This window comes from Mixophyes fleayi, chromosome 7 (genome assembly GCF_038048845.1).
Source record: "Mixophyes fleayi isolate aMixFle1 chromosome 7, aMixFle1.hap1, whole genome shotgun sequence".
Lineage (NCBI taxonomy): Eukaryota > Metazoa > Chordata > Amphibia > Anura > Limnodynastidae > Mixophyes > Mixophyes fleayi.
The window spans coordinates 24,888,620-24,916,083 of record NC_134408.1 but is presented as its reverse complement, the minus strand read 5'-3'; the positions used below and the strand labels follow the sequence as shown (position 1 = coordinate 24,916,083).

Below are 27,464 nucleotides of genomic sequence, written 5' to 3'. Positions count from 1 at the left end.
TGTTAGCTACTTCAGTGCAAGCTATTGTCCTCTGTTATCAGGGAGTCATAGGAATAAGTCCTGAAACATTGACCCATATATTTCAGAATTATATCTATTCTATGGCCTTTGTATTTAATAAAGTAGTTTTCTCTTAGTGCCCCTCTAAATCTGAAAAAATATTTTTAATTTTTATAAAGAAGGATCAATTATAGTATATTGCCTTTGCTATCAAATACAGGCACAGAAGCAGCCATAACTCTGCAATTGCTGTATTGTATCCCGGCCTCTGGCTTTCCAGCTGTTGTGGAACTACATGTTTTAGAATGCCCTGCCTACATGGCCTTATCTGTGAGGAGTTTGTATGTTCTCCCCGTGTTTGCGTGGGTTTCCTCTGGGTGCTCTGGTTTCCCCCCACACTCCAAAAACATACTGATTAATTGGCTGCTAACAAAACTGACCCTAGTCTGTGTGTCTGTCTGTGTGTGTGTGTGTGTGTGTGTGTGTGTGTGTCTGTCTGTGACTGTGTGTTAGGGAATTTAGACTGTAAGCCCCTATTGGCCAGGGACTGATGTGAGTGAGTTCTCTGTACAGCGCTGCAGAATTAGTGGCGCTATATAAATAAATGGTAATAATAATAATAATAAAAACATTATTAGAAACCTTTCAACTTTGAAAAGGGGAGGGGTTGTGCTTCAGTAACGTCTTGCTGACGATGTCATCAATGGCAACGGTCACTATTTGCAGAACGGCTTTAGGTACAAAAATTAAGACTAACAATGAAGCGTTTTATAAGTATCTGAATAGAAACAGACACATTTGTCATTTTTTATGGTAATTCTAGGATTGTCCAAACTTTCTAAACATTTGTCCAACGGTTTTTATATGGAATTCTCAGTCAATTATGCGATATCAACTTTATAACAGATATTTGGTGCTATTTTTCAACTGTCTATTGACGCGCCCCATTGTGTGCAGAACCTGTCAGCCTCAAAGCAATTCTACATGCTTCACAGTTGTGACCTTGAATCCGTTTGCCTTGGTTTAACAGACAAAATATCAGTGTCACAAAACAATGTTTTGTTGCTTAGAATTCTCTTTTAGAAGAAGACATCTGAATCGTGTCTGCACACAGTAGAGGCAGCCATTTTAGGGTCTGACTAATATTCATTAGAATGCAGCCTATCCATTCACAGGAAACCGTTGACAGCGCTCACAAAATGGATGCCTCCACTTGTCAAGTTTAATTGCGTTGTTATTTTTTTTGTATTGGTTTCATGTTCTGTTGCACAACTAGTTCAGATTAAAACATTATTTCTGCATAATGAGCAGATATTGAATCATGTCTTCAATACATGTCACAGATTAACACTGCATCATCGTCATCTAGCAAACTGGCCTATTCCTAGTGACTAGACATTGGGGATTACAATAAATCAGCAGCTGTTTGTAGGTCGAATAAAATAAATGGTGAGAAATTGACACATCAGTGTGACAGTTACGTTGTCTTCCATTACTGATTGTCAGCCTAGAGATCACAAAGGTTTTTTCTATATAAGAGGCCTATACATTACATACTTACCAAATTTTCAAAATTGGTCAACGGAAGAGAGGTAAGGTGGGGTGTGAGGACGAAGGGGGGGCAGGGGTGCGGCAAATTGTGTCATTTTGTCACCTTCCCAGGGATGTGATGACGCAAAAGCGCCATTTTACAACGGGGAGTGGGACCAAAATGACGTGATTCACTAGGAAGTGGACAAGATGCGGGAGAATTGCCTGCTCTTCCAGGAGTCCGGGAGACCTACCCGGAATTCGGGAGTTTGGAAGTATGATATATTATTCTTCAGCAATAATATTTAACAATAAAATATCGCTGGAGCAGATGAGTGATACCGTACCTCCCAACATTTAGAATCACAAAATCGGGACAAAATTAACCACACCCCTGATCATCAAATGTAAATGTCGAGACACACCCATTTTGTTAAGCTCCACCCCTTTTATGGCACACAAATCTATATGTCCAGCCAAAATTGGTACAGTCTTTTACCCTTTCCACCAGCCAGTCCTGGAAGCCTCTCCACATGCATGACCTGGTTTGCTGGTTCACGCATGTACAGTGGAACTGGAAACCCTAACTTGGGTACTGGTACTCCCTCACATCCATTTTCACCGGTGAAAGGGCTTTTCTCCCTTTCATAAGAGGTTTGTTTTGCCAGTAAAATAGCATCTATTATCCATACTTGCCAACTCTCCCTGAATGTCAGGAAGACTCCCTGAAATAGGGGTGATCTCCCTCACACCCTGAAGAGTCTAGCATTCTCCCTGATGCTGAGCCAGTACAAGACGTGGTTGGCTTCGCCATCTGTGGCATGATGACACAGTTCAGAAATTGTGTCCTATGTCCATGTATTGATGCCTATGGAGGCGGACATTCTCATGGAGACCAAGATTTAATCAAAGACTGACAGGTAAGACAACATGACTTCAGTAATGGAGACAGAAATGTAAAACACACTTCAGTCTCTAGAGATTCATTAGCCACTTTTCTTTAACGTATAGTTGCCTACTCTCCCGGAATGTCCGGGAGACTCCCACATTTCTGCGAGACCTCCCGGGTGAGCAGGGCAACCTCCCAGTTCTCGCCCCCATAATATCTAAGTGGTGGGGCTTAATGACGCAAATATCGCATCATCTTAGCCTCGCTTCCTACTGGAATTGGCTAAAATTGTGACAATCATTTAGGGGACGGGGCCAAAATAATGTGATTTGTCAAGCCCCGCCCCACACACCTCATCTCCCTGAAGCCAACGAGGAAAAGTTGGCAAGTATGCTATTACCTGTCTGTCATCCTATGTGTACTCAACAAAATGGGTCCCAATCCACACATAACATTGCTATTTCTGGTCTATAACACAAGATATTGGTATCATGATCCACTCAATGAACAGCGCTGAATAACTTTATTCCTCCACGACTGTGGCAAATTCAGACTAGTTTCTTCTAGAAAGACAGAAGATGGACAAAAGACTCTTAATATAGCCATGGATTTATATACAGAAAAAAATTATACTACTGTATACTCATACTTGCACACTCTTTCTGTTGCCCCCTCCGCAATAGCGTGATCTTGCCGCAGGGGCGGGTCCAAAATGAGGCGAATCGTGACATGGAAATGCGCAGGATGTGGGAGAATGATCCTGCCCTACCCGGAATTCTGGAGTCTCCCGGAAATTCCAGGGGGAGTTGGCAAGTATGTGTATACTGCTAATCAGAAAAAGGATGGTACTGTTCTGGGCGGTAACTAATAATAATACAAGTCTTTGTTTTCGGCTTTGTGAAAAGCAGAATATTGCAATTACTGGGACTTTGAGGGTCACTCTTCAGAGCAGATGTGTAAAAATAAACTTAATTTGACAAACTGTATCCAGGAAGCTGTTTATATGTACCACATGCCACCCCAGGGTTTTTTTTTTTTTAACCCTCATCTATTTTCTATCATGTTCGTTTCTCTCGGTGACACACCAGTCAGTTCAGCCTACAGCCTTGTGCTTTCATATTGGCACAGAACTGACTTATAATATCCATATAATGTACAGAAGGTGCTGTATTGTGCAGTATATTATTCTTTTAAACATGACTTTTAGCAAAAACAAAAATAAATCTGGAAACAAGAGGCAGTCTGGGGAATGCTGATGATTCCAAACAGATGATGCAGTGAGACAGCAGAGAGCAGGCTGTTATTTGGGTAAGCGCTGTGATTAGTCAATATGGGGAATGCCTTGAGCCCCCCCCCCCCCTCTCATGTCTCCGCTGTGGGCCGGAATGTGGTGCTGTGGTATATTTAGAAGACTCTGCCCGCTCCCCCCGTGGGAGCCGGGACCCTCAGAGCTTGGAACCCATCCTGCCAGAGCCTGAGAGACTGTAATGATTCCCATGAGAACCCTTAACCTCCTCCATGCCGGAGGATGTGCAAGTTGTGTGTTATAATGTGTGGTGCCCATGGTAGTAATCATTTTCCAGAGCTGGGGTGTATATTTACTAAACGGCGGGTTTGAAAAAGTGGAGATGTTGCCTATAGCAACCAATCAGATTCTAGCTGTCATTTTATAGAATGCACTAAGTAAATGAAAGCTAGAATTTGATTGGTTGCTATAGGCAGCATCTCCAACCAATCAGATTCTAGCTGTCATTTATTTAGTACACTCTACACAATGACAGCTAGAATCTGCTTGGTTGCTATAGACAACATCCCCACTTTTTCAAACCCGCCGTTTAGTAAACATACCCCCATGGAATTAATGGCAACTTGCAGAGCTTCCGTGTCCAATGTGTTCATACTTACACTAAGTACTTATTTTCATGATTTAGCTCATAGGCCTAACATCTGTACAGTTATCTAAAATATTTATACACTCTCAATCGTTTACGCTTTCATTGTATATGAATATATAGCTGGATATCTTCAGTCGTATGTAGTTTGTTACTATATTACATTACAGAGAATGAAACGGTGATAAATCTGACACAATGTCTAGAAGATGAATATAATATTTATGTAATAAAAAAGACTTTCACATACCAAAGTCTCTAAGTTTATTCAAGTTAAGGCAGCACCAATCAGATGCAAGCATACGGGAGCAAAGATTAAATCTAGGCTTTTATAGATGTTTGAGAAGAAAATAAAAAGAAGCATAGTTTAGTTATAAGGTACTTTGATGTACTAAATTATTCAAAAGGAGCCTACCTTGCTAAATAGGCACATCCGAGCAGTTAGTGTATATTTGCATGGGGACAACGGTCCCTATGCTTATAGCAAAATGGTACATTCCATCGCCATGCACATTCTGTGATGAAGACACCGGACGAATATGAATACAGTATGTCAGAGGAAGAGTAACCATAGCTGCTGATATATTATAGTAGCTATCATATTTTTTTTATTTATTAGTTTCAGGGACACTTTCTCGCTGAGCAGATGCATCTAAACACCAGTCAGTGTTGTCTCCTGTACACTGAATTACTATAATCCCCATCTTGTCACTTATTTTGATAATAATGCACTTTATTTGCATTGCAAATACTCCTCCTCAATCAATATTAGCATATTATGGTAAGAACATACTTGTCAACTCTCCCGGAATGTCCGGGAGACTCCCGAAATTCGGGTTGGTCTCGCGGACTCCCGGGAGAGCTGGCAAATCTCCCGCTTCCCACAATTGCAGGGCTAAAATTACACGATTCGTGGTGAATCGCGTCATTTTGGCCCCGCCCTCCGCGACAAAACAGCATATTTGACGTGGGGGCAGGGCCAAAATGCCGCAATTCACCGTGCCCCCCCCCCCCCCTCCTGCCCTCTAGACACACCCCTCTCCCAGATACAACTTGCCAAAGGTAGGCAAGTATGGGTAAGAACTGCCTGTAATATACAGAAAACACACAGGGCCTTATCCAGAGATAAACGCAACTTGGGTGTTGCACGCAAAAATAGTGTGTTTCAGCCCGTAGGCTGAGGCGGATGCATATGCAGATGCATCCAACACTGCTTCAGTAACATGTGCATCAGGTTTAAGACGGGCATACTGACACCCACATACACATGCACAGAACCATCTCGTTAGAGCAATAAAACTTTGTCAAAATTTGTTTTCATAGGAAATTTGCTATTAGGCTTCATATAATACAGCAGATATAACCTTCTTTCTTGTGCACAAATTAAAGTAAAAAAATATGTTTTTCGTTGTAAAAACACACAAAATCTTACAATATATACATGATCATTTAAGAAAGCACCCAACAGCATCAGAAGTGACTTCACATTCAGCCAGTGAGACGCGGTTAGTTAGTGAGGCTATTGCATATTATACAGATGTCAAAGCTGTATCTGCAAAAATCCTGTGAAAAATCCTTTTTTTTTTAGGGCTTATCTCGATTTAATAAATATACCACTTGTTTTTTTCAGTATGTCCTATTTTGAAGAATTATTTGTGAAGCTTCTTGAATTAGCGTTTACGTCACAGCATGTGAAACATAAACAAACATAGTTTTTGGCTAATGGAGATCTATTTTTGTTGTTTTCTGTTTCCAGTGTGGATGACTTGCGTTCACACGGGCATTTCGAATGCGTGGAATAGGCTGAGTAAATATTTTGCTAACCAGTCTCTTTTTAAGTACATACAGGATATTGTAAGGGAACTTGGAGGGGTCTCCCCTGTGATAATAGTGGGTTGTGGGTGACACATTTCTCCCGACTGTCCAAAATTGCGGGCCTCAATGTGGGCGGAGCTTACACAAAAGGGGGTGTGATTTCACCCCAAAGTGGGTGTTTTTAGGAGGATTTTGGTGGGGTCTAGGTGAGTCTAGCAAGGGTTTGGGTGTGTCTGGTATTGAGGATGGGCATATTTTGTCCCGATTCTGCATGTCTCTATGTTGGGAGGTATGGTGACATCACCCATACATTTGGGTATTCCAGACAGTGCAATTACCTATGTCTGAGATCACATATTGGTGATGTTTGGGTGTAGAGCGTGTCTCTGGTTTTGGAGTGCCGCCATTGTGTAAGTCAGTGGGAGGATACACTTGTATCATACTTGCCTACTCTCCCGGAATGTCAGGGAGACTCCCGTATTCCGTGCCGTTCTCCCGGACTCCCGGGAGAGCAGGCCATTCTCGCACTTCTTGCCCACTCAGTGTCGGACTGGGGCATGAAGGGCTCACAGTGGTAGGGGCCCACCAGTGGGGGTGTGGCCAGTCACTAGAGAGGCGTAACCAACCGGGGTGTGGTAAGCCCACGAAAGACAGCTAGCACCATAGTGTAGTATATAAAGAATACACAGTCTTGACCTGCCCCGTAGATTGGGCAGAACAGTCACAAAAATCAGGATTGTCCCACTAGAATCAGAACATTTCACAGACTATCCTTCTCTCTCCTACCTGTACTTGTCACTTGCACCACCTGTGGCTGCTGGTTTCTTTAGTTGAGGATTGCCTGGATCCTGGAATGTTGGGGGCCCTATTTGAAAAAAAAATGGGTACATTTAGAAAATTCCAACCAGCCCCGGCGTTAAATCAATAGGACCCACAATTAATACTGAGGCCTTCCTCCAGCCCCAACATTAAAGTAATAGTATTCCCATTTAATAAATAAACCTATTTCCCTCCCTCCAAACAGCCCAAGCAATAAATTAATAGCATTTACGTATAATAAATATACCTATTTCCCACAATCGTCACTACCATTAAATAATTCATATTCACATTTAATAAATAGACCTCATGTTGTGTGCCATGCTGGTTTTGCTCCCCCCTTCATCACTCTGTGTCATGCTGCTTTCCTCCCCATGCCTCCGTTTCTTTTCATACCTTCTTATTGGCTTCATCTCTTCTCTTCTTGTCTTCTGTTTTCTTTCTTGCATGCTCCTCTCTGCCCCGACATTCAGTGACACCCCGGCTCCCCGGCAGGCCAGTCCGACTCTGTGCCCACTTGATTGAGGAGCCTCCATGACATGATTTGCGGTGAATCACATCATTTTGGCGCGATTCACTGTGCACCTCATCCTCACATTTCACCGTTCTACCGGTATATCCCAGATGGAGTAAGACTGTTTCCTCTAAAATGGCTTAAAATGATGGTAACACTTATATATCCAATGGGAAGGTGTTTATATATATTTTAAATAAATACACAGCCCAGAGCCTATACTAATGGAGCTTAAACGCAATATGAAATGTTACCGCAGAGTTCTAGAGTGTTCCCGATGCATTCAGTAACACCACCGCCATTCCTGTATATGGAAGTCACATCCGAGTTTGGGATGCACATCACTGCACCTCTGGAATCAGAGTGAGTAGGCATGTTATGGACACACCGGCAGTTATTAATTAATTCACAGTAACTGGTTCAATAAATAATCTTTGTAATCCTGCAAAACAATTACACTTTGCTTAAAGAGCCTTTATACTTGTTTTTGAATAAGTAGGCCTCTGTAACTTATCCTGCCCAATTGTAAAGTTTTTTGTTTTTTTTCTCTTAATCCAGTTAAAAGCCAGTATTTTCTTTTTGATGGTCAACCGTGGAACAGTGCCTGAAGAAGTGACTATAGCGGCATTTATAGTAATACACCTATGTGTGTAATTGTGAGATTGTTCTATTCCAAACCAGGTAGTGTAGAAATAGACGGCCATAAATCTGTGTGTCCATAGCACACCAGCAAGTAGCCAGTTGGTTTGTGATATGAGGATGGCCAGCTTTTCCCTGGGAAAATTGGGATATTCTACACTAAATTATATGTACAATTGCACGGTATACTGTCCTAGATTTTCTATGTAGAAATTTACCTCAGAATCCTTTAAAATGAATGAAAACGTATAACCTTTTGTGTGTTGTTTGATTCAATAGGTCCTCTTTATGTATTTGTATGAATTAAATGAAGCGCTGAACACATTTTAGGGCAAATGTATGTAGAAAATGAAAACATTATCAGGGGTTCACAAACTTTCCAGCACCACCGTGATTCCTTGGGACAGTGGGGTCAGAGCTTCCCTAGGTGTGCGTTAGTAAACGCTGGTTAGAATCTTATTGGCTATAACATAACCTCATACTTACCTACTTTCAGTAGGTGATGTCCGTGAGAGGGGCGTGACTAATGGTCGGGAGGGGGCGGGGTGCCTCGAATTGCGTCATTTTGGCCCCGCCCCCACAAGTAAAATGACGTTTTATCTCGGGGGGCGGGGCTAAAATGACGTGATTCACCAAGAATCGCGTCATTTTGACAAGGGAGTCCCGGGATGCGGAAGAAATGCCAGCTCTCGCAGGAGCCCGGGAGACTGACCCGAATTTCGTGAGTCTCCCGGACTTTCCGGGAGAGTTGGCAAGTATGCATCACCTGCTTCCTCAGCAACAGTTTTCATAAATGCCGCCCAGTTTTGTGAAATAAGCATTCTAAATTCACTTCGATTAATTTTCTTCTCCCATGATGCTTAGCAACCAGGCGGAGGGTTTACATTCCTGCTGTGGAACTTAATACTTCAGTGTTTTAGGCAGGTCTCATGTGTAGCACTTATTGCCTGGCAACGTCACAGAAGATCCAGTGACTGATTGTTGACATTGGAGTCTGTTGAAAGGCAGATTTTGGAGAATGAAGTAGAGTAAACATATGTACTCTTAATTGTGAGCTGTAATTAAAGTGAACTTTTTACCACCCCATAAGGGTATCCGTATATACATATCATCTAGGTAAACAATTTTTAGTGCTATATAAATTAAACGTTGATTATGATACAAACTAAACTCTGTTTCAATCTGCCGACTGTCGAAAAAGCTTGACAGTCTGGTATTGATAAAACCACTGTATAATTGTGCGTAATGGTGATTACCGATCCTCTCAATGTACTGTGTCTATATCCCTGTTCGCTCCTCTGAGTGTAAAATACTCCTCCCTTCTCTCTTAGTCGGTATTAGAAAAGTTTGAAAATTGGAACCGGTTCCAAATTCTATCAGATTTCACTGGTTCGTTGGCCCCAAACATGCTTGTGGTACAATCGCCAATTGACCCCGACTCAAATTTGTGGTTTCGAAATTTGCGACTCATGTTCCCAGTTCACCTTTGCATTAAAATTAGCGTTTATAATATTTTTATTTTATAAACACTATTTACATTTAAAGGTTTTTAAATAATAAACATGTATTTAAACATTTTGTTTTCATTTTGAACTGCAAACCCTTCTGTGATTGAAGTTCACTTTCGACATTAAAAACCGTTAAAATGTATCACTGTAAGCTCAAATGCATATGAGCTGGTTCACCATTGAACATGGTGGAAGCTGTTCGACTTTCACAAATTTAGCTCCGTTGTTTTGTAATTGATCAAAGTTCAAGAAATTCTTCAAATTCATGTACCAATTTGACAAACCGTTTCAAAACCCATACGCAGCTCTCTAGTCGGTATTGATTAACTCCGCACTACCACCTAGCATACTTGCCAACTCTCCCGGAATGTCCCGAAATGTCAGTGAGACTCCCGAAATCCGGGTCGGTCTCCCAGACTCCCGGAAGGGCAGGCAAGTCTAGCATCCCACAATTCCCTGGCCAAAATAATGCGATTCGCAGTGAATCGCGTCATTTTGCCCCCCCCCCCCAAACAAAACGCCAATGTCTTCGCTGGTGACGGGGCCAAAATGACGTGATTGACTGCGCCACGCCCCTTCCCGTATGCCTATGTGGCAATACATTTCAGTTCACTACTTTGAAATAACTGTCACACTTGCTGCCATTTCAGTGTATATGAAATGTATGTCCTCACTGGGGGGGGGATACTCTGTACTCTCTTTACATTTGGTGTGGCTGTTTTGTAGAAATCTGTCTCGTGTACATAGTTTATATAAATACGTGATTCTCTGGATTCTGACAGCTGTGTATAAGTATATATTATGTTTACACAATTCCCCGTAACATATCAGCTTATACCAGGAATACACATTCCGTGGGGGCCTGGATCTGTGCATAACCATAAATTGAACATTTTAAGATAGGAAAGTGCTCCAGTCTGTCACCTTTTATATTCTTTGACGCCTAGCTTTTGTATGTCTGTATTTAATTGGCTTACACCCATAAGGCCTGGCTTTGTTAGTACACATTGGGTAAATGTAATATACAGCATGGTCTATCGCTGTATGAGAGGAATGGGGACGAGGCTTCAGCCTTGCAGTGTTTACTCAGAAATCAGGCACACAGGAATTTTTCCTTCACTCCCAATATAGCCCCGATCTCTGGGCTTGCTGAGAGAGGATCGCACCACGTGTGGAGGAAAACTGGCTGTGAGCAGCGTGCACTGCAGTGTATCAATCTCTGCAGAGTATCGCCATAATGAAACCATGTCTCCAGATCATCCACCTATTAATGCCAAGTAAGGGGAGGAATTGGCTAATAATGATCCCATCTTTCTAGAAGATTGATGTTCATGCAACACCTCTGTGATCCTCTTCCTGCCAAAGATCTTGCTAATGGCCCCTCAATTCCTTTATTAACCCCCGTTCCCTCCCGAGGCTGTGAGCTGACCCAATATTACACAGGCGGAAATTATTTAATAAGCCCCAACCCTCCCACCTTCCCTGCATTTCCTCCTCTCACCTTGAACCATAAAAGACATACAGGATGCTGTTCCTGCAGCTGGTGATCAGACTCCCTCTATGCGGGAGGAACCTGTCTAGCAGAACTATGTTCAAAAATTAACTCTTACTAGGCAGAAAAAAAGTAGGAATAAATTCATACTTGCTAACTCTCCCTGAATGTCAGGGAGACTCCCTGAAATAGGGGTGATCTCCCTCACTCCCTGAAGAGTCTGGCATTCTCCCTGATGCTGAGCCAGTACAAGACGTGGTTGGCTTCGCCATCTGTGGCATGATGACACAGTTCAGAAATCGTGCCCTATGTCCATGTATCGATGCCTACGGAGGTGGCCATTTTCATGGAGACCAAGATTTAGTCAAAGACTGACAGGTAAGACAAAATGACTTCAGTAATGGAGACAGAAATGTAAAAGACACTTCAGTCTCTAGAGATTCATTAGCTACTTTTCTTTAACGCATAGTTGCCTACTCTCCCGGAGTGTCCGGGAGACTCCCGCATTTCTAGGAGACCTCCCGGGAGAGCAAGGCAACCTCCCGGTTCTCGCCCCCACAACAGATAAGTGGCAGGGCCAAAATGATGTGATTCGTCAAGCCCGCCCCCGCACTCCCACCTCACCCAGGATCTCCCTGAAGCCAACGAGGAAAAGTTGGCAAGTATGAATAAATTCATAAACATCATGTAAGTATAGAAATTCACACGAATAATGCTTTATATCTACAACATACTGATATGATAACACTTCTAGATCAAAGGGCCGCTAAGCCAATAATGCCAGTTTTCTTCTAGTATAAAATAACTACTTGTAGCATTTACAAATTATATGTAAAAAAAACATTTGACATTGTTGGGCCTGATTTATCTTTGGATGTAACCTGCACGCAACTTGCGCTTAAAAAATGATCACTGAGCATAGTTCCACCTGTATTCAAACACAAGTGGATATCAATATACGGGGGCGGGGCTCCCAAAATTGCGTCATTTTGCACGCTCCCCCTGTGAGATAGTGACGCAAATGCGTCATTTTACATCAGGGGGCGGGGCCAAATGCAGCGATTCCCGGATAATCGCAGCATTTTGGACCGAATTCTGCTCACTTCACTAGGAAGTGGGCAGATGCGGGATACTGACATACTCTCCCGGGAGTCCAGGAGACCCACCTGGAATCCGGGAGTCTCCCGCACATTCCGGGAGAGTTGGCAAGTATGCTGTAATCAGCCATATTTGCCTAAATGTGGCTAAAAGAGGCTGACTGCATTGTGACTCACTGGGATTACTGACAGAACATCTGCTGTAAGACAATATCTCCCCCTGCATTCACAGCGTTATCTCAAGGATTTCTAAGTAACTGAAACCTTTACATACAGATTTTTCAGTGTTATTAAAAGCTCTTTCTATACCTCCCAACTGTCCCAATTCAGGCAAGAGTCAAGATTTAAGGGGATTGTCCCGACTGCCAGGAATGCAGAGGTATTTTTAGTGGAGGAGGAGGGGGCAGACCAGGGCTGATGTGGCGATGACCCCCAACATGACATGATCACGTCCTCAATGTGACATGGAGCTGATATCACACCTGTTGTATTGGACATGGGTCCGGTCCAATCACTTTTGTTACATACCTTGACCCATACTTGCCAACATATAAATAAATATTGGAGTATTTGCAACAAGGGGAGAGTGGGGAGGACATATGTGACAGTGGGAGGGAGGCTGGGGCTCATATGTGGCAGTGGGAGGGAGGCTGGGGCTCATATGTGACAGTGAGAGGGAGGCTGGGACTCATATGTGACAGTGGGAGGGAGGCTGGGTCTCATATGAGACAGTGGGAGGGAGGCTGGGGCTCATATGTGACAGTGGGAGGGAGGCTGGGGCTCATATGTGACAGTGGGAGGGAGGCTGGGGCTCATATGTGACAGTGGGAGGGAGGCTGGGTCTCATATGTGACAGTCGGAGGGAGGCTGGGACTCATATGTGACAGTGGGAGGGAGGCTGGGTCTCATATGAGACAGTGGGAGGGAGGCTGGGGCTCATATGTGACAGTGGGAGGGAGGCTGGGGCTCATATGTGACAGTGGGAGGGAAGCTGGGTCTCATATGTGACAGTGGGAGGGAGGCTGGGGCTCACATGTGACAGTGGGAGGGAGGCTGGGGCTCACATGTGACAGTGGGAGGGAGGCTGGGTCTCATATGAGACAGTGGGAGGGAGGCTGGGTCTCATATGAGACAGTGGGAGGGAGGCAGGGGCTCATATATGATAGTGGGAGGGAGGTTGGGGTCATATGTGACAGTGGGAGGGGGGTTGGGGCTCATATGTGAGAAGTGGACAGTGAGGGGGACATAAGAGACAAGGAGTGAATGGGGTATTTTGCCTTAATTCACCACTGGCTAGGCTAATGGCTGCCCCTCTGTCTTAGCAGGCCTTGGGTAAATGGCTCTTTTGCTTTTTTATTAAAATGACCCTGTCTGTACAGACATAAGTCCAGGACAAAAACAAAATCTGTGTAATTCTCAGTACGTGCCGAAGGCAAGCAATATGACTGAAAAAGCCAGTCGCTTGATTACAACAGCATGCAAACCTTTTCTAATGGATTTTTGGCAGACGGTTTGTCAGACCTCAAAGCTGCGATATTTCATTGTTCCTCAGTGTCTGCACAGTATTTGTCATTAGGCAGAGAGTGAGATGGAATGTGGTGTTCCCACACAAGAGCCAATCATTTTATTTTGTTTTCCACATGCTAGCGAGATGGGGCGCAGGTAACACTGCAGTGCTGCTTAAAGAGATATCGGCTGAACTGAAGTCACGATGGGACGTTAGCCATTGCTGTTTTTGTATCCTGAGAAGCTGCTTCCAGTAAAACAGAGAGTGCAAGAGGCTGTTGTATTGCTACTTGCTTTCAGAGTGAGCCAAAGGTGTCAGGTTCTGCCAGGAGGAGGGTGAGAGAGACAAGCGTGTGCCCGCTTTAGGCAGGAACAATAGGGCACTGAGCGAGGGCTGTGATAATTACATGGCCATGTCCCTGTGCATGGCGACGTGCCAGAGTCCTCCCAGATTCTAACGTTTGCTCACTGTTGCTGGCAGCCACATCATGATCATGCTGGGAGTTATAGTCCCACAGTAGCTCTAAAGCACTCTGAAGCAATGTGAGTTACCGTGTCTGGATGTGTTTTAACAGTGTTATAATTTATGTGTACCCTGGATGATGTCAGAAAATGGATAATGTTCAAGCACACTTGGGGGTATATTTACTAAACTGTGGGTTTGAAAAAGTGGAGATGTTGCCTATAGCAACCAATCAGATTCTAGCTTTCATTTATTTAGTGCATTCTACAAAATGACAGCTAGAATGTGATTGATTGCTATAGGCAACATCTCCACTTTATCAAACCCGCAGTTTAGTAAATATACCCCTTGGTCTTTCTAAGTGATTTCAATGCATATTTATAAAAAAGCGAAAGCCCTATTGGCGTTCTCTCCGCCATAATAGTTGAAAATCATGGAAAAATGCTTTGTTCTTTGAATAAAACATTTTTTTCAGTATTCAGTTGATTGGTTTTATTTTGTTTTTAATTAGTGGATCTGAGAGCCGAAATCCGACTCCCGCATGCGCAAATAGCAGAGTTTGGCGAGACAAAGAGTAAAGTTAACCTATACCGTTTCGGGCAAGTATCGCCGGTGACACCCAGCTGTCTTGCGATAAGTTATTTATAAATAAGTGATTTTTAAAAATGTTTTGTTTATGTTCTAAAACCTTAATGCGGGGATGTAGATTTCAGAATGCGGGATGTTCTACTCTTGATACATTAGGTCATGTTATTTCACTCATTTATCTGAATGGAGCCTTGTTTAAAAATAACTCAGGTGCTTTTGATGTGTTTTTTGAAAAGCTTAGATGTGATCGTAATCTAAGGAGTAGATTCAGCTCGCGCATTATAACCGTTACTACGGTTAGTGCTCGCGGCTCGCAGAGCAGCTATTACTGTAATTGAGTCTACCCCTAAAGGTGGTCTTCACTCTGAATGAGCAGTAGGAAGGTTGCCCACTGTGAATAAACGCTCATTAACTCCTATTCCTGTTTTTTCTTAAACCACAAATATCAGAAAGAAAAGTATGACCAATCACCGGAGCCAAACCAAAGCGTATGTCTGTGCTAGCGATTGCAGCGGTGATGGTGTTGCATGTAACTACGTAATACTGCTGCCAGAAATCTCGCCAAGCACTGATTTAAAGAGCACCTTGAACCAACAATAACCTATTATTTCACTAGAAACCAGTTAAATAGAGAATTCATGACTTGGTTATAAGTGAATTGATAAGATGAATATTTTCTACAAATCAAGGTCCACACACAGGGCCCGATTATTCAATAGGCTGACTGGTCTTCAGCTTATAGCGCTAGGCTTGGTTTTTTTTATTGAGGGGGGTCGGATCATTTTTAGGGGTGCAGAATAGTGACAGGGAGAGAGGTATAAACTGAAATTCATTTTCAAATTTAAAAGAAAAGTTGTTCTCCAAAGTAAAAAGAAAACATGAAAGAAAATGTAGCAAGGTTTTAATCTTGACATTCCCGTGCTAACGGGTGAGGATAATAATTCGTCCTTGGGCGGATGCTTCAGGGTAAGAGAGACAAAGATGGCGATGAAAAGTGAGTCTAGCAATGTGCTTCTCTCCTGAATCGCAACTGGAAGATGCAACATGGGTCCCGTTAAAAGTATAAGACAAGATATGATCTCCGCTAGCAAACGTCCAGTCCTTCTGCCGAGTGTGAGTGTCCGTATTTTCTTCTGTATAGCAAGGAATGCCGCTAAAAATGTGCCCTTAACAGGACCTTATCTCATTTCAGTAATATTGCTCCTTAAAGGATCTAATTTTTGCACTGCTCCGCAAAATCAGACATGCCTCCGTCGTCTTCGTACTGCACCTCTGTCATTTTGTGCTGTGTAACTGATTGGCTACACTTCGAGCACAGTGAACCAGTCTAGCTGCACCCATAGGCTATAACTGGCTACAAAAGTTCAGCCTGAACACCGACAATCAGGTGCTACACAGTCGCCGCCACTAAAGCTACAATCACCCTGACCTAGCACTCGCATTCTTTACAGCTTACCAAGGGTTAAAATGATCACGAAAATGCAGCTGCAATTTTTCTATGACTAATCTTGCTAATGTTGACATTATCCACATTCCTGACGTGATCTTCAGTATGTCTATCCAAGGCGAAGGCGTACTATTAACCCCGTTTACAGTAGTGAGCAAATAGTGATCTTGTCTCTGGTACTCTCCCCTGACTCGTTATTCCTCAATCTGTCTCCATGGCTTCACTTTCCTTCCTCCTGCCTTTTAGTTAATCTGTCTTCATCTAGGTTCTCCTTCCCCACTTGCATCTGTCAGAGGAAAATCCATCCATCACTGTAAAAGAAGAGGGACTTTCACAAGGGTGATCTGGGACATTTCTGGCTCCTGTCCTGCTCGGCAGCCAAGTTCTGCAGAGTCACCTCTCTCCCGCCAACCACCTGACCTCACACATGGCCTGCTCTATCCGCTGCTCATGAGACGACCTCAAGGCTGAGGCTGTCACGCACGGTCTTCTGTGAACCGGCTCGCTCCAGAGAGATGGGTTTATTTTAGCCAATCTGGCAGCAGAACTGTTAAAGGGAAATCATAACTTATTTATAAATAAGGTTTATCTTTTCCTCCTATAAATAAATATTTAGTAAACTTATTTTGTGTAAGTTATTCTGCCCTTTTCCTCTATGTATTTATACTTAGAGACACCAGGGAATAGACGTATTTAATTCTTTTCTCAGTATAACTCAATGCAAAAGTCCCCCACAGTGGTCAGTTTACCCAGGACAATGGGAAGTTTTTACTTTGGACAATGCTTCCCTAAGACATTGATTGGGGTGACCTGATTTTATACAGTAATACATCCTCAGAAAAACATACTGAGGGATATTGATGAAAATCGGTGCGCAGGTAATTGCAAAACAAATCGTTGTGTAAAATATGTTTGTTCTTATTTAAATAGTGAGCAAAAATAATGACAATTAGAGGTATATTTATCAATAGGAGAAAACTCTAGATCGACAGATTTTCTCCTATTTACCAAATCTGGTGAAGATTATCGTTGTCTACCGCCAGTGTAGTCTTCGTCTAGGGACGCCAGCGAATATTTACCATTCAAAGGGCAATCATATTTAACATTGTGTTAAAGCAGCAATAGAAATTTTTGGTTATTACCCCAGCATCAGACACGTACCTGACAACTTGTCAATGTTGGCCTCTGGGAGATCCGGGGCAGAGTTGGGAAGTTAAGGAGTGGGCAGATGCGGGGGAATGCCCTACTCTCCCGGGAGTACAGATTTTGAGAGTATCCAGGACATTCTGGAAGAGTGGACAAGTATGCATACATTACATAGGTCCTATAATTGTATAGTTGAGCTGTGTAGTGCTATGATTTCACTTGATTTGTGCAGAGGTGTTTTCTATCTCCAGATGGCTCTAATTTATTGGGTGGTACACGCCATCCTACAATTTTTACTTAATACATTGCTTTATTTTTTTATAGGTTCCTGCTTTGCTTTTCAACTATACTATAGAGAGCTGCTCTCTAGAAACAACGGCACCCAATGCAGAGAGCTCAGCTGAGCAGTCATATCCCAGAGCGTCAAGAATAAACATCTCTGCGTACTGATATCAACGGTGTATATGGGAAAACACACACACACGGTACAATATAACAGGTGTGTAGAACCCTGCTTTGGTATAGCAGAGGTATGCAGAATATAAATTCTGTTACTGGTGTACTCCACCACTGCCTTTCACACACCCATTTCTGCGGCTTTCCTGTTTGCGTGACTTGGCTATGAGACGTCTCTGGCAGATGTGCGACCTCTGGGTGATGTATTGGGCAAGTTCAGACTAAACCGATACAAGCAATTGTGCCGTGCCCTGCTCTGCGGCGCTTCAACATTCTATTTTGTGTGTTCAACATTCTATTCTGTGTGTTCAACATTCTATCTGTGTGTTCAACATTCTATTCTGGGTGTTCCTACATTTCCTACCAGTATCTTTCAAATTACTTACAGATCTCTCTTGTAACCAGCCCCCACCCTCCCTCTCTCTGTTTATATTCTCTGTCTCACACCCAGGCCTTCTTGTCTTCCCCCCTCTTTATCGCTGCCTCTGCTTCTCTCACCTGCTCTCTCCTTGGCTCCCTGCCATCCTCTCCCTCCTCGTTACTCATGTGTCTGCTGAACACTTAAGCTTTGTGAAATATACATGGAGACACAAGTGTCCCTTTCACACCCACAGGTCTCAGTGACACAAGGCCCCAGCTTGCTCCCAGCTGTCACCTCAGTCTATCCAGTGAACACTCAGCTGACAAAGGGCATTAGATACAGATATGACAGGGTATGTGCTGACTGTGCGATAGTCATGCACAGCACTATGCACCCGGTCTATGGGTATAAGTGAACATCTATTAGATTAGATGCAATGAAACCACAATTTTTATATATATATTTCTAACACTAAATTCTAGGTTTTTTTAATAATATATTTTCACAATTGCTATTGATACTATGTTATAAAAAAAGACACATATATATACTGTATATGCATATAATACACATTGTATAGATTGCTACATACATACAATATGATGACAATATTAATAAAATAATGTCTCTTTTGGGTGGTGGGCTGGGCACCCCGGACTTTCGACATTACTACCTCTCTGCTCAACTTGCTCAGTTTGCCTTATGGTGTAGCACTAACACCCCTAGTATGTGGGTCTGTATTGAAGCTGAAGGGCTGGGGTTGCTCTTTCTTGCTTCTCTCTTCTGGCTCCCGAGATGGGTTTTGCTCCACCCAATTGTCTCCCATTCCCTGACAATCTGGGATTCGGTCTCTTAAATACACGACCTGTCTCCCCAACCCTCCCTGGTTAGTCCACTTTTTAACACCTCAGAATTTCCTCCACCTCTTACGCCTACCATGTTTGCTCCATGGCACTACCGAGGGATCAGATCTTGAGTGACCTCACCCGTACTGACCTCTTCGCTCAATTCTCCTATTATTCAAGATAAAGTTAATGTCCCTACAAAAATTTTCGACCAGTTTCTACAAATTTGTTATTTTCACAACACAATCAAGCACCGGCTCTCTGCCCTTCGGTTTACCTCCTTTGAATCCCTCTGTCTACGTCAGTCTTCCACGGCAGGTCTAATATCTAAGTTACACTCGGAACTCTCCCCCCACCACATCGGGTCGGCATGGCCCCCATTACGTGGCCTGGAAGAGAGACATCGGGGAGGTGCTCGATGCTGATGATTGGTCTGAGATCCGCGAAAATCCTGCTGCTAGTTCCATATGCGCTAAAAAAAAGAAAATGTCTACAAAGTTTTATATCGCTGGTACTATGTGCCAAGCTGAATTAAAAAAGATGGTACCTGATTCCTCGGACCGGTGCTGGCGGGGCGGTTCTTTGGAAGGGACATTCCTCCATATTTGGTGGAGCTGACCGAAGCTTGCTATTTTCTGGCTTGATCTGACTAATCTGATAACTGCTGTCCTCCAGATCAGTGTCCCCATGGAGCTCAAATTCTTTCTTCTTCCTCAAGAGATCACCACGGCCACGCATCACCAGAATAACCATTGACTCCACAAGATCTCTGACGGTGTCCTATGGTGTCTGGCACCAAGACGTTAGCAGCAGATCCTTTAAGTCCTGTAAGTAGCGAGATGAGGCTTCCATGGCTCCGGCTTGTTTTTCCAGCACATCCCACAGATGCTCAATTGGATTGAGATCTGGGGAATTTGAAGGCCAAGTCAACACCTTGAACTCTTTGCCATGTTTCATCAAACCATCTCTGAACATATTTTGCAGTGTGGCAGGGCGCATTATCCTGCTCAATGAGGCCACTACCATCAGGGAATATTGTTGCCATAAAGGAGTTTACTTGGTCTGCAGCAATGTTTAGGTAGGTGGTACGTATCAAAGTAACATCCACATGAATGCCAGGACCCAAAGCTTCCCAGCAGAACATTGCATAGAGAATCACGCTGCTTCTGCTGCTTGCCTTCTTCCCATAGTGCATCCTGGTGCCATTGCTTCCCCAGGCAAACGACATACATGCACTCGGCCGTCCACATGATGTAAAATAAAATGTGATTCATCAGACTATGCCATCTTCTTCCACTGCACCATGGTCCAGTTCTGGTGCTCATGTGACGATTGTAGGCGCATGCGGAGACTGACAGGGGTCAGCATGGGCACTCTGACCGGTCTGTGGCTACTCAGCAGCAAGATATAATGCACTGTGTGTTCTGACACCTTTCTATCATAGCATTAACTTTTTCAGCAATTTGTGCTACAGTAGCTCCTCTGTGGGATCGGACCAGATGGGCTAGGCCTTTGCTCCCCGCGCATCAATGTATCTTCAGCACCAATGACCCTGCCGCTGGTTGTCCTTCCTTGGACCACATTTGGTAGGTACTAACCACTGCATACCGGGAACACCCTACAAGACCTGCCGTTCTGGAGATGCTCTGACCCAGTCATCTAGCCATCACAATTTGACTCTTATCATAGTCTCCCAGATCCTTACGCTTGCTCATTTTTCCTGCTTTCAATACATGAACTTCAAGATCTGACTGTTCCCTTCTTTCCTAATATATTCCACCCCTTGACAGGTGCCATTGTAACAAGATAATCAATGTTATTCACTTCACTTGTCAGTGATCTTAATGTTATGGCTGATCGGTGTATAACAGATTAACGGGGAGGTCAACACTATACATTGTAATAAATGTGCTTAAACGGTTCTGCGCAAATCTTACAGAAAATCAGTGGACATTTTTGGAAGAATCAATGACAATAAATTAGTGTTCATAGGTTCAATAACACACACACACGCTTACGTGGACATAATATTCTTACAAACCTGTGCAATTTAATAAGCCATGAGATGTGGATGAATGTGGATTAGTTAGGTAATGTATTGAGAGGGTGGGGAGGTACAATTGATTCAGGTAGTTCTGGCCAATGGACGAGGTGCAGTCTCCTTTGCATCTCCAATGGCTTAGATAATGGCATAGGCAACTTCTGCCTCTTGTCCACGTAGGCCTGCGGTATGAGGTGAAATAGAGCATAGTGGATATATTTAGAATAAGCACTTCAATTGTTTCAGGTATTGTTCAGCTAAGTATGTGCTCGTCAAGCAGTGTATAAATCACCTTTGTATTATAATAAAATCATTGTGTGTTGCACGGTGTGTGTATTTGGCAGTTACTTGCAGTAAACACAAATATATAAACAGGCCTGTTCTGGTAACTTTTGCATAATAAGCTCTAATAACCGCAGCGAGGATTAGTAAACAGACATATGTGCTTCTGAATTTGTAAAGGATCCATGGACACATTACATAAATACGTACTGTTGTTGTGTGTTGTATGCCGTCACTCTGTGTAGTATTCTGGGCACACAGATAACCGACATCCTACTGAGTAGGACGAGCTGATAATAGAATGGGAGAACACGCAGACTTCCTGCTGTTCCTCATTGTGTAATTCTGTCACCGTGTAGTTGTTGTAGCCATCTGAACTCCTCTTAATGTCGGTTCATTCACCTTCAGATTTAAGCATTTTTTAAAGTGGACCCGTCACCTACACAGAGTGGACCTCATTTGCGAATTGATCACTGGATTGGGACAGGACAATGCCTTGGTTTTGCACCATTGTGCCTGGATGGTCTGCTCACATTACAAGCTGTACATCTGCCCCCTTGGTCTCTTAACTGCCTGATCTTAACTGCCCCAGTGTGCCAGCACTGCCTTGTGTCCCCAGCCAGAGGTGGGGCTTTCAGAAAAATGGGTGGTGCTTAGCTGGAGAGTGGCCGTGGTTGGACAGATTAGGGCATGCTTGCCAATGTCTGGGAGACTCCCGATTGTTCGTTGCTCCCGAAGAGCAGCAGACACTCCCAGGTAAAGCTCACTTCCCTAATGAAGTTGGCTGAAATGGGCCAGCCCTTTCTTTAAATTGAAATGGTCTTTATTACGTGTATCAATTTTGTGGACGGGAGGTTTTTGTATTACATTGTTGGAGTAAACTTAGAAATACACATGCACGGTAATTTCAGCAATCAATGCCATGTGGTGTGTTGCGCCGATCTCTCCCCTCCTCCATGCCCCAGAATCCTCCATGGCGGAGGTCAACTGTGTTCCATTTTTTGAGCAGAGCTGCATGATATGTAATAATAAAATATTGTATGGCGGTACTCTGCTCCAAGAACGGAGAGCCGCAGCTCTTTGTACACTAGTACATGGAGCTTTCTGTCTCCCTGTGTCTCAGGAAGCAGATTTATATTCTAAACTTACATCTGCAACGGAACCCTGGCTGAAACGTTCTCTGCCTTATGTTCTATGTGCCATTTAAGAATGAATTCCTATGTGAGGTGCATCCAATACTGCTGAATATTCTCATGAGAGAACATGCAGAGTAGCAATGATGGAGCGGTTTGATGGATTATGGCCAAGCATGTTCCTGATGCATGGTATTATGCTTTATTTATATAGTGTCTGGGCTGAACCATCTTATCATTTGCTAGCATTTTCTTCGCTCAGGTTAGTCCCGGCTCAAGTGACTCTTAAAATGTGATTTTCCTACCACAGGCAGACAAACACTCCAGGGCAAATGTAGTGAGAAGACAATTAACCTACCAATATGTCTTTGAAGTATGGGAGTAAAGCAAAGCACTGGCAGGTTACCCATGCATGCTGGAGGAGAACGTACAAACTCTGGGTCACAACTAAACTCCACTACTGAGATGTGCACAGCTTACGTGCAGGGCTGTGTTCAGAGATAATGGCGACCTAGGCCAAAATGACCTCCCAACCTAGCTCCCAACCTGTACCTGGGGTACCAGGCATGCACCCCCCCTCCCCCCTCCTTACTAGAGGGAGAGACGTTCAAAGACAAATAACACTATTTTTGGATTTTTCTTCTAAGGCTTAGAGCAGATCAGATTCCCGGGCCTGATTGGACTGTTGGTTTGTTGCTGTCCTTCAGCTGTATCTTGTTATTGCTAATAGTAATAATAATAAAAGATAAATTTCTCTGAAATGTAACAGGATTATTTATTTTTTTGCCTGATTCATTAAGTATGATTACCAGAAATCAATTCATTTGCTCCTCTACAACTTACCGAGAAGCTATCTGGCTTTGCAGGACACGATGGAGCCTGATTCTGAGTTGGACAGGGGGGCAGATGATTGGCTCAGGACATTTGGTTTAACACAGGTCAGTCAGGTGATAGATGAGAGTGTTAGCTCCTAGGTCACAGTAATATAGCAGATATCCGTGTCTTGCAAGCACAGTAACACAAAGTGGAATTTTACACCTGAGAGTTGAACTTATATCCAAATCTATATCAGGCCTTAAATGATGAATGAGGTGGGCGTGATTGGATGATGGAACTTGCGCCATCACAGCTCATATTGCAGATGGGTAAGCGCCCTTGTGGGAGTATTGTCTGCTCTCTGGGGAGTGTGGGAGGACTACCTCTAATTCTGGAGTTTCCTGGACATTGCGGGAGAGTAGCAAACTATGCTTATACAATATTTATATCTTGGAGTTCATGGGAGTAATTGGGCAAGTTAAGTCTTGACCGATTAAATTGATTGATTCAGAAAGTACTTTAAAAAATACTTGGGAAAGGTTCCAAATGTAAAAACAAAAATGTTCTTTAATGTGTAAAGGATTATTAATCAAGAACGGCATTTCAAAGGGATTCACAGCCAATTTTCCTAGAAAGACCTATTCTTTCTGTCTATTGTCGGCACATTATTCAAAGTAATTTCTTGAAAAGTTGAGCTGTCCATAAACCAACTATTCTTCTATTAACTATAACAAATACTGTTTATCTGAAAGGGCTATATTGTCGGAAATAATCACTGAAACAAATTGCTGCGAGTTATTTTTGCCAAACCAGAAACTCCATTGTTCTCTTTTTATACTTTCCTAGCAGAAATATTAGAGTTACGGCAAATATTGCCATTTTAACCCTTATCGGATCAGCGAGGTGAGAATAACTGCTTTAGAATATCGTAGATGCCAAATAAAGATGCCGCAATCAGCCTCATTATAGGCACACAATGGTAACCGTTTGGCATGTTGGATAGGTAATTAAAGTATGGGTATGGTAAATGTTGGTGATCTATTACACAGCATTTAATGGTGAACCAAATAAAACCTCTTTTAAGATAACAGTTTTCTTATGCCATCCGGGCTAAGGATATTCAGGCCAAGATGTGGTCACTTATCAGATATCGATGGGTATCGATGTATGGGGTAATAAAATCAGGATCAACAGCTGAATTGTTTATTTCTCCATCGTGACAGCAAGGGCTAAACCTAATATCTCCAAGCGAATGATGCCCATGTGACAGCTCTCAGGGTTACTGCGTGTCACTCATTATAGCGGCCAGAACATGTACAAGAACACTGAGGTTCTGTCTACAGTTCCGAGCACGTCTCTGGAATTCTACTCACTTGTGGATAGTGATCATCGTCTAATGGTTAAAATAAACAAATAAACCATCTTTATGCCGCTTTTGCAACTACCATACGCATATGCACACACCCTTACCTGGTATGTGCCGTTTAGGCTGTCTGTTGAGCCGCTGACATCACGACGCACATAACTATAGTGCGCTCACGCTGCTTGCCTGAAAGATGAACGGGTCGGCAAAAGCGAGGACAGGGCTGCAGACATCACAAGACTGGATTCTGCCGACGCAGACGTTTTTCAGATAGGCAGTGTGTTGAGAGCAGAGCCGTAACTTAGAATTCTATAGCCTGGGGGGCGAGAAAGACAAATGCCGCCCCCCTAGCACTCAATTTTAACCAAATTAACCTAAAATATTCCTAAATTGCGGCCCCCTTCAGCGTTGCGCCCTGGGCGGTCGCCCCTGTCGCACAGCCCTAGTTATAGCCCTGGTTGAGAGTAAGGTGTTGGGGCACCCATCAGACAGACCGAAGGCCTAACCGCATTTTACTTACCTTACTATATTCCACCCAAAATGTATTTTTATTTCTGGCTGTAGATATTCTTTAAGAAAATATAAGAAAATTTAAGGTATGAAGCCTGACGCCCATGCAGTTCTGTGCCATAGTCCGATTTGGATTTAGAGCAAAATTCTATGCTCTGCCGGAATATCGGTGAGTCTCCTGAATTTCAAGTAGCTCTCCTGGACAACCGGGATAGCAGACATTTCACCCCGGCGAATCGCGTCTGTCCAAGGTTCTCATCTTGGAGTTATCCATATGAACCAATAAGGTCCTGTCATTTTTCTAGTACAGCTTAAAAAAATATTAAAGCCAACATATGATTGGTTGCTATGGGCAACTCCACCTTTTCTTCAGTCACCTTTGTAATAGTTTTCAGAAATGTCCTTTATAATCTCCTTCTCTTTGGTGTCATAAGGTTCAAGTACATAATGTCTGTGCAACATGCATGTTGTTTGTATTGGGGGTTTTTTTCATTATAGGGTTGGAAATAGAAATAGATACTTTATTGACCCTCTTTGTACTGCAACACTCGCTATAATACCGATTTGGCCTGTGTTTTAAAAAAATAATAATGGAGCACTGTATATATTTCTTGGCGATGTCGTCTGTGACCACTTTCTGATTGGTCATTTCTGATTGTAAACGTAATATTTCACATTCTCCCTACAGGGCTGAAGACCTTCCTGATCTCGGGGCGCAGGCCTCGAGTGCCTAGCTGCAGCTGCTCACAGACTCTGCTTCCGCTACAGGAGGGATCGGACCCCGGCATAGACTCACAGACGTCGCAGGGCATGGGGGGTGTCATCTCGGACAGCACCAGCGACTCTCTTCTTCACTGCTCTCACTTGGAACGACTCAAGGTGCGTAATACTCTGTGCCTCACCTGCTCCGCCGCACGGCACAGGCGTTACAGAAGTATCGTGAGTAGCTGGGCATTGTGACATCTGTATGATGGGTCAAATATGATATCTCTGCACATCAAGGGTTAATGGCACAAATGCCGTGTCCTGACTCTGCAGCGGTAAGTAAGGGGAGATTGGTTGATCTCAGCAGGAGATAATAGATTTACCCCAGGAAGGATCCCCTGCCACCCTTTGTCCTCATTAACAGCAATTAATTGCATCAGGCCCCCCTGGGTCCCTCTCCCTATGGAGGCAGTGCAGCCCTAATGAGGCTCACATTGAATCCCAATCTATTAATGTCCCCAGGCTGCCTGCAGAGAGTGCAGCAAACACAAGCAGGAATCACATCCGGAACTTTAAGGGACTGAGTATATCAAAGTCATAAATATCACAACCTAGTGTAGAAACACTCAGTATATGGTGTGACCCTAAGACACCTTTATTAAATAAACAGATATAAATAGTATTTCTGACATTCTGTTGACTATCTTGTTCCACCAATCCTGATGAAAAGTAAATCAGTAAAATCAGCGGATACTTTTTTGCTTTGTATTATTTAAAATGTTCAAAACGTGGCAAACAGAAAACTTAAACAGTCAGGGTCTGAGTCATTAAGGAAAGTAAGGCATAAAAGGAGTATGTTTTCTCCTGGACAAAAAAATGTTACAATGCAAGGGGTGCAAATTAGTTTATTATTTTGCACATAAGTTAAATACTAGCTGTTTTTTAATCTAGCACACAAATACTTTTATTTTTTACACTGAAATTTAAAGTTGATCTAGGACATGCGTCCCAAATATAAATCTTGAAATTTACCTCCCCCCTCCAATGCAACATGGTTTTGCCCAGGTGCAGAGTTACTCTTTTTTATGCTTGGCTCTCCTTGATGACTCAGGAATTCCAAAATGTCGGCATTAGTGTGTTTGCAGCATTTGTATGATCGACTATGTGTTGCAGTAGAACCAATAGCACTCTAGCACAATTTTTAGCAATTTAGGAACATTCTTTGTAACTTAGAAGCTGCAAACCCACATACTTGTTTGAGGTTTTTAACTGCAAGATTTGTAACAGTGATGCTGTCTTTTCTTCATTCATCTGTGTGAAATGCAATAGCATTTCAGCTCTCAAGCTCGCTCCCGAGGAGAGGGTCACTGGATCTTTAGGTTAGAGCCCTCTTTCAAAGTACATGCTGGCAGAGAAATGAGGAGGGTGTGGGGGGATTGTGCTGTAAACGTGCATGCTGACATGAGGCGTGGTCCAAATCCCCTCTGCTGAATACATAAGATGTCATGTGACTGTCCAGCTTTAATTGGTGTGAAATGCAATTAGATGAGTAACTTTTAACTGCATTTCTGTACTCTTAAGTTTGTAAGTAGAAGAAGTCTAATACA

The 27,464-nt window shown here is 43.2% G+C and overlaps 1 protein-coding gene and 1 long non-coding RNA gene across 3 annotated transcripts in view; one reads left to right on the top strand and one right to left on the bottom strand.

Moving 5' to 3' along the window:
* The window catches only part of LOC142097521 (uncharacterized), a 193,099-nt gene that overhangs the window by 72,082 nt on the left and 93,553 nt on the right, over positions 1–27,464 (bottom strand). The gene's annotated exons all lie outside the window — the stretch shown is intronic.
* ADCY9 (adenylate cyclase 9) overlaps positions 1–27,464 on the top strand; it is a 63,944-nt gene that overhangs the window by 22,771 nt on the left and 13,709 nt on the right. The window contains exon 2 of the mRNA XM_075179415.1: positions 25,841–26,031. Coding sequence (XP_075035516.1) covers positions 25,841–26,031 — 191 coding nt within the window. The remainder of the gene's footprint in view (positions 1–25,840; positions 26,032–27,464) is intronic.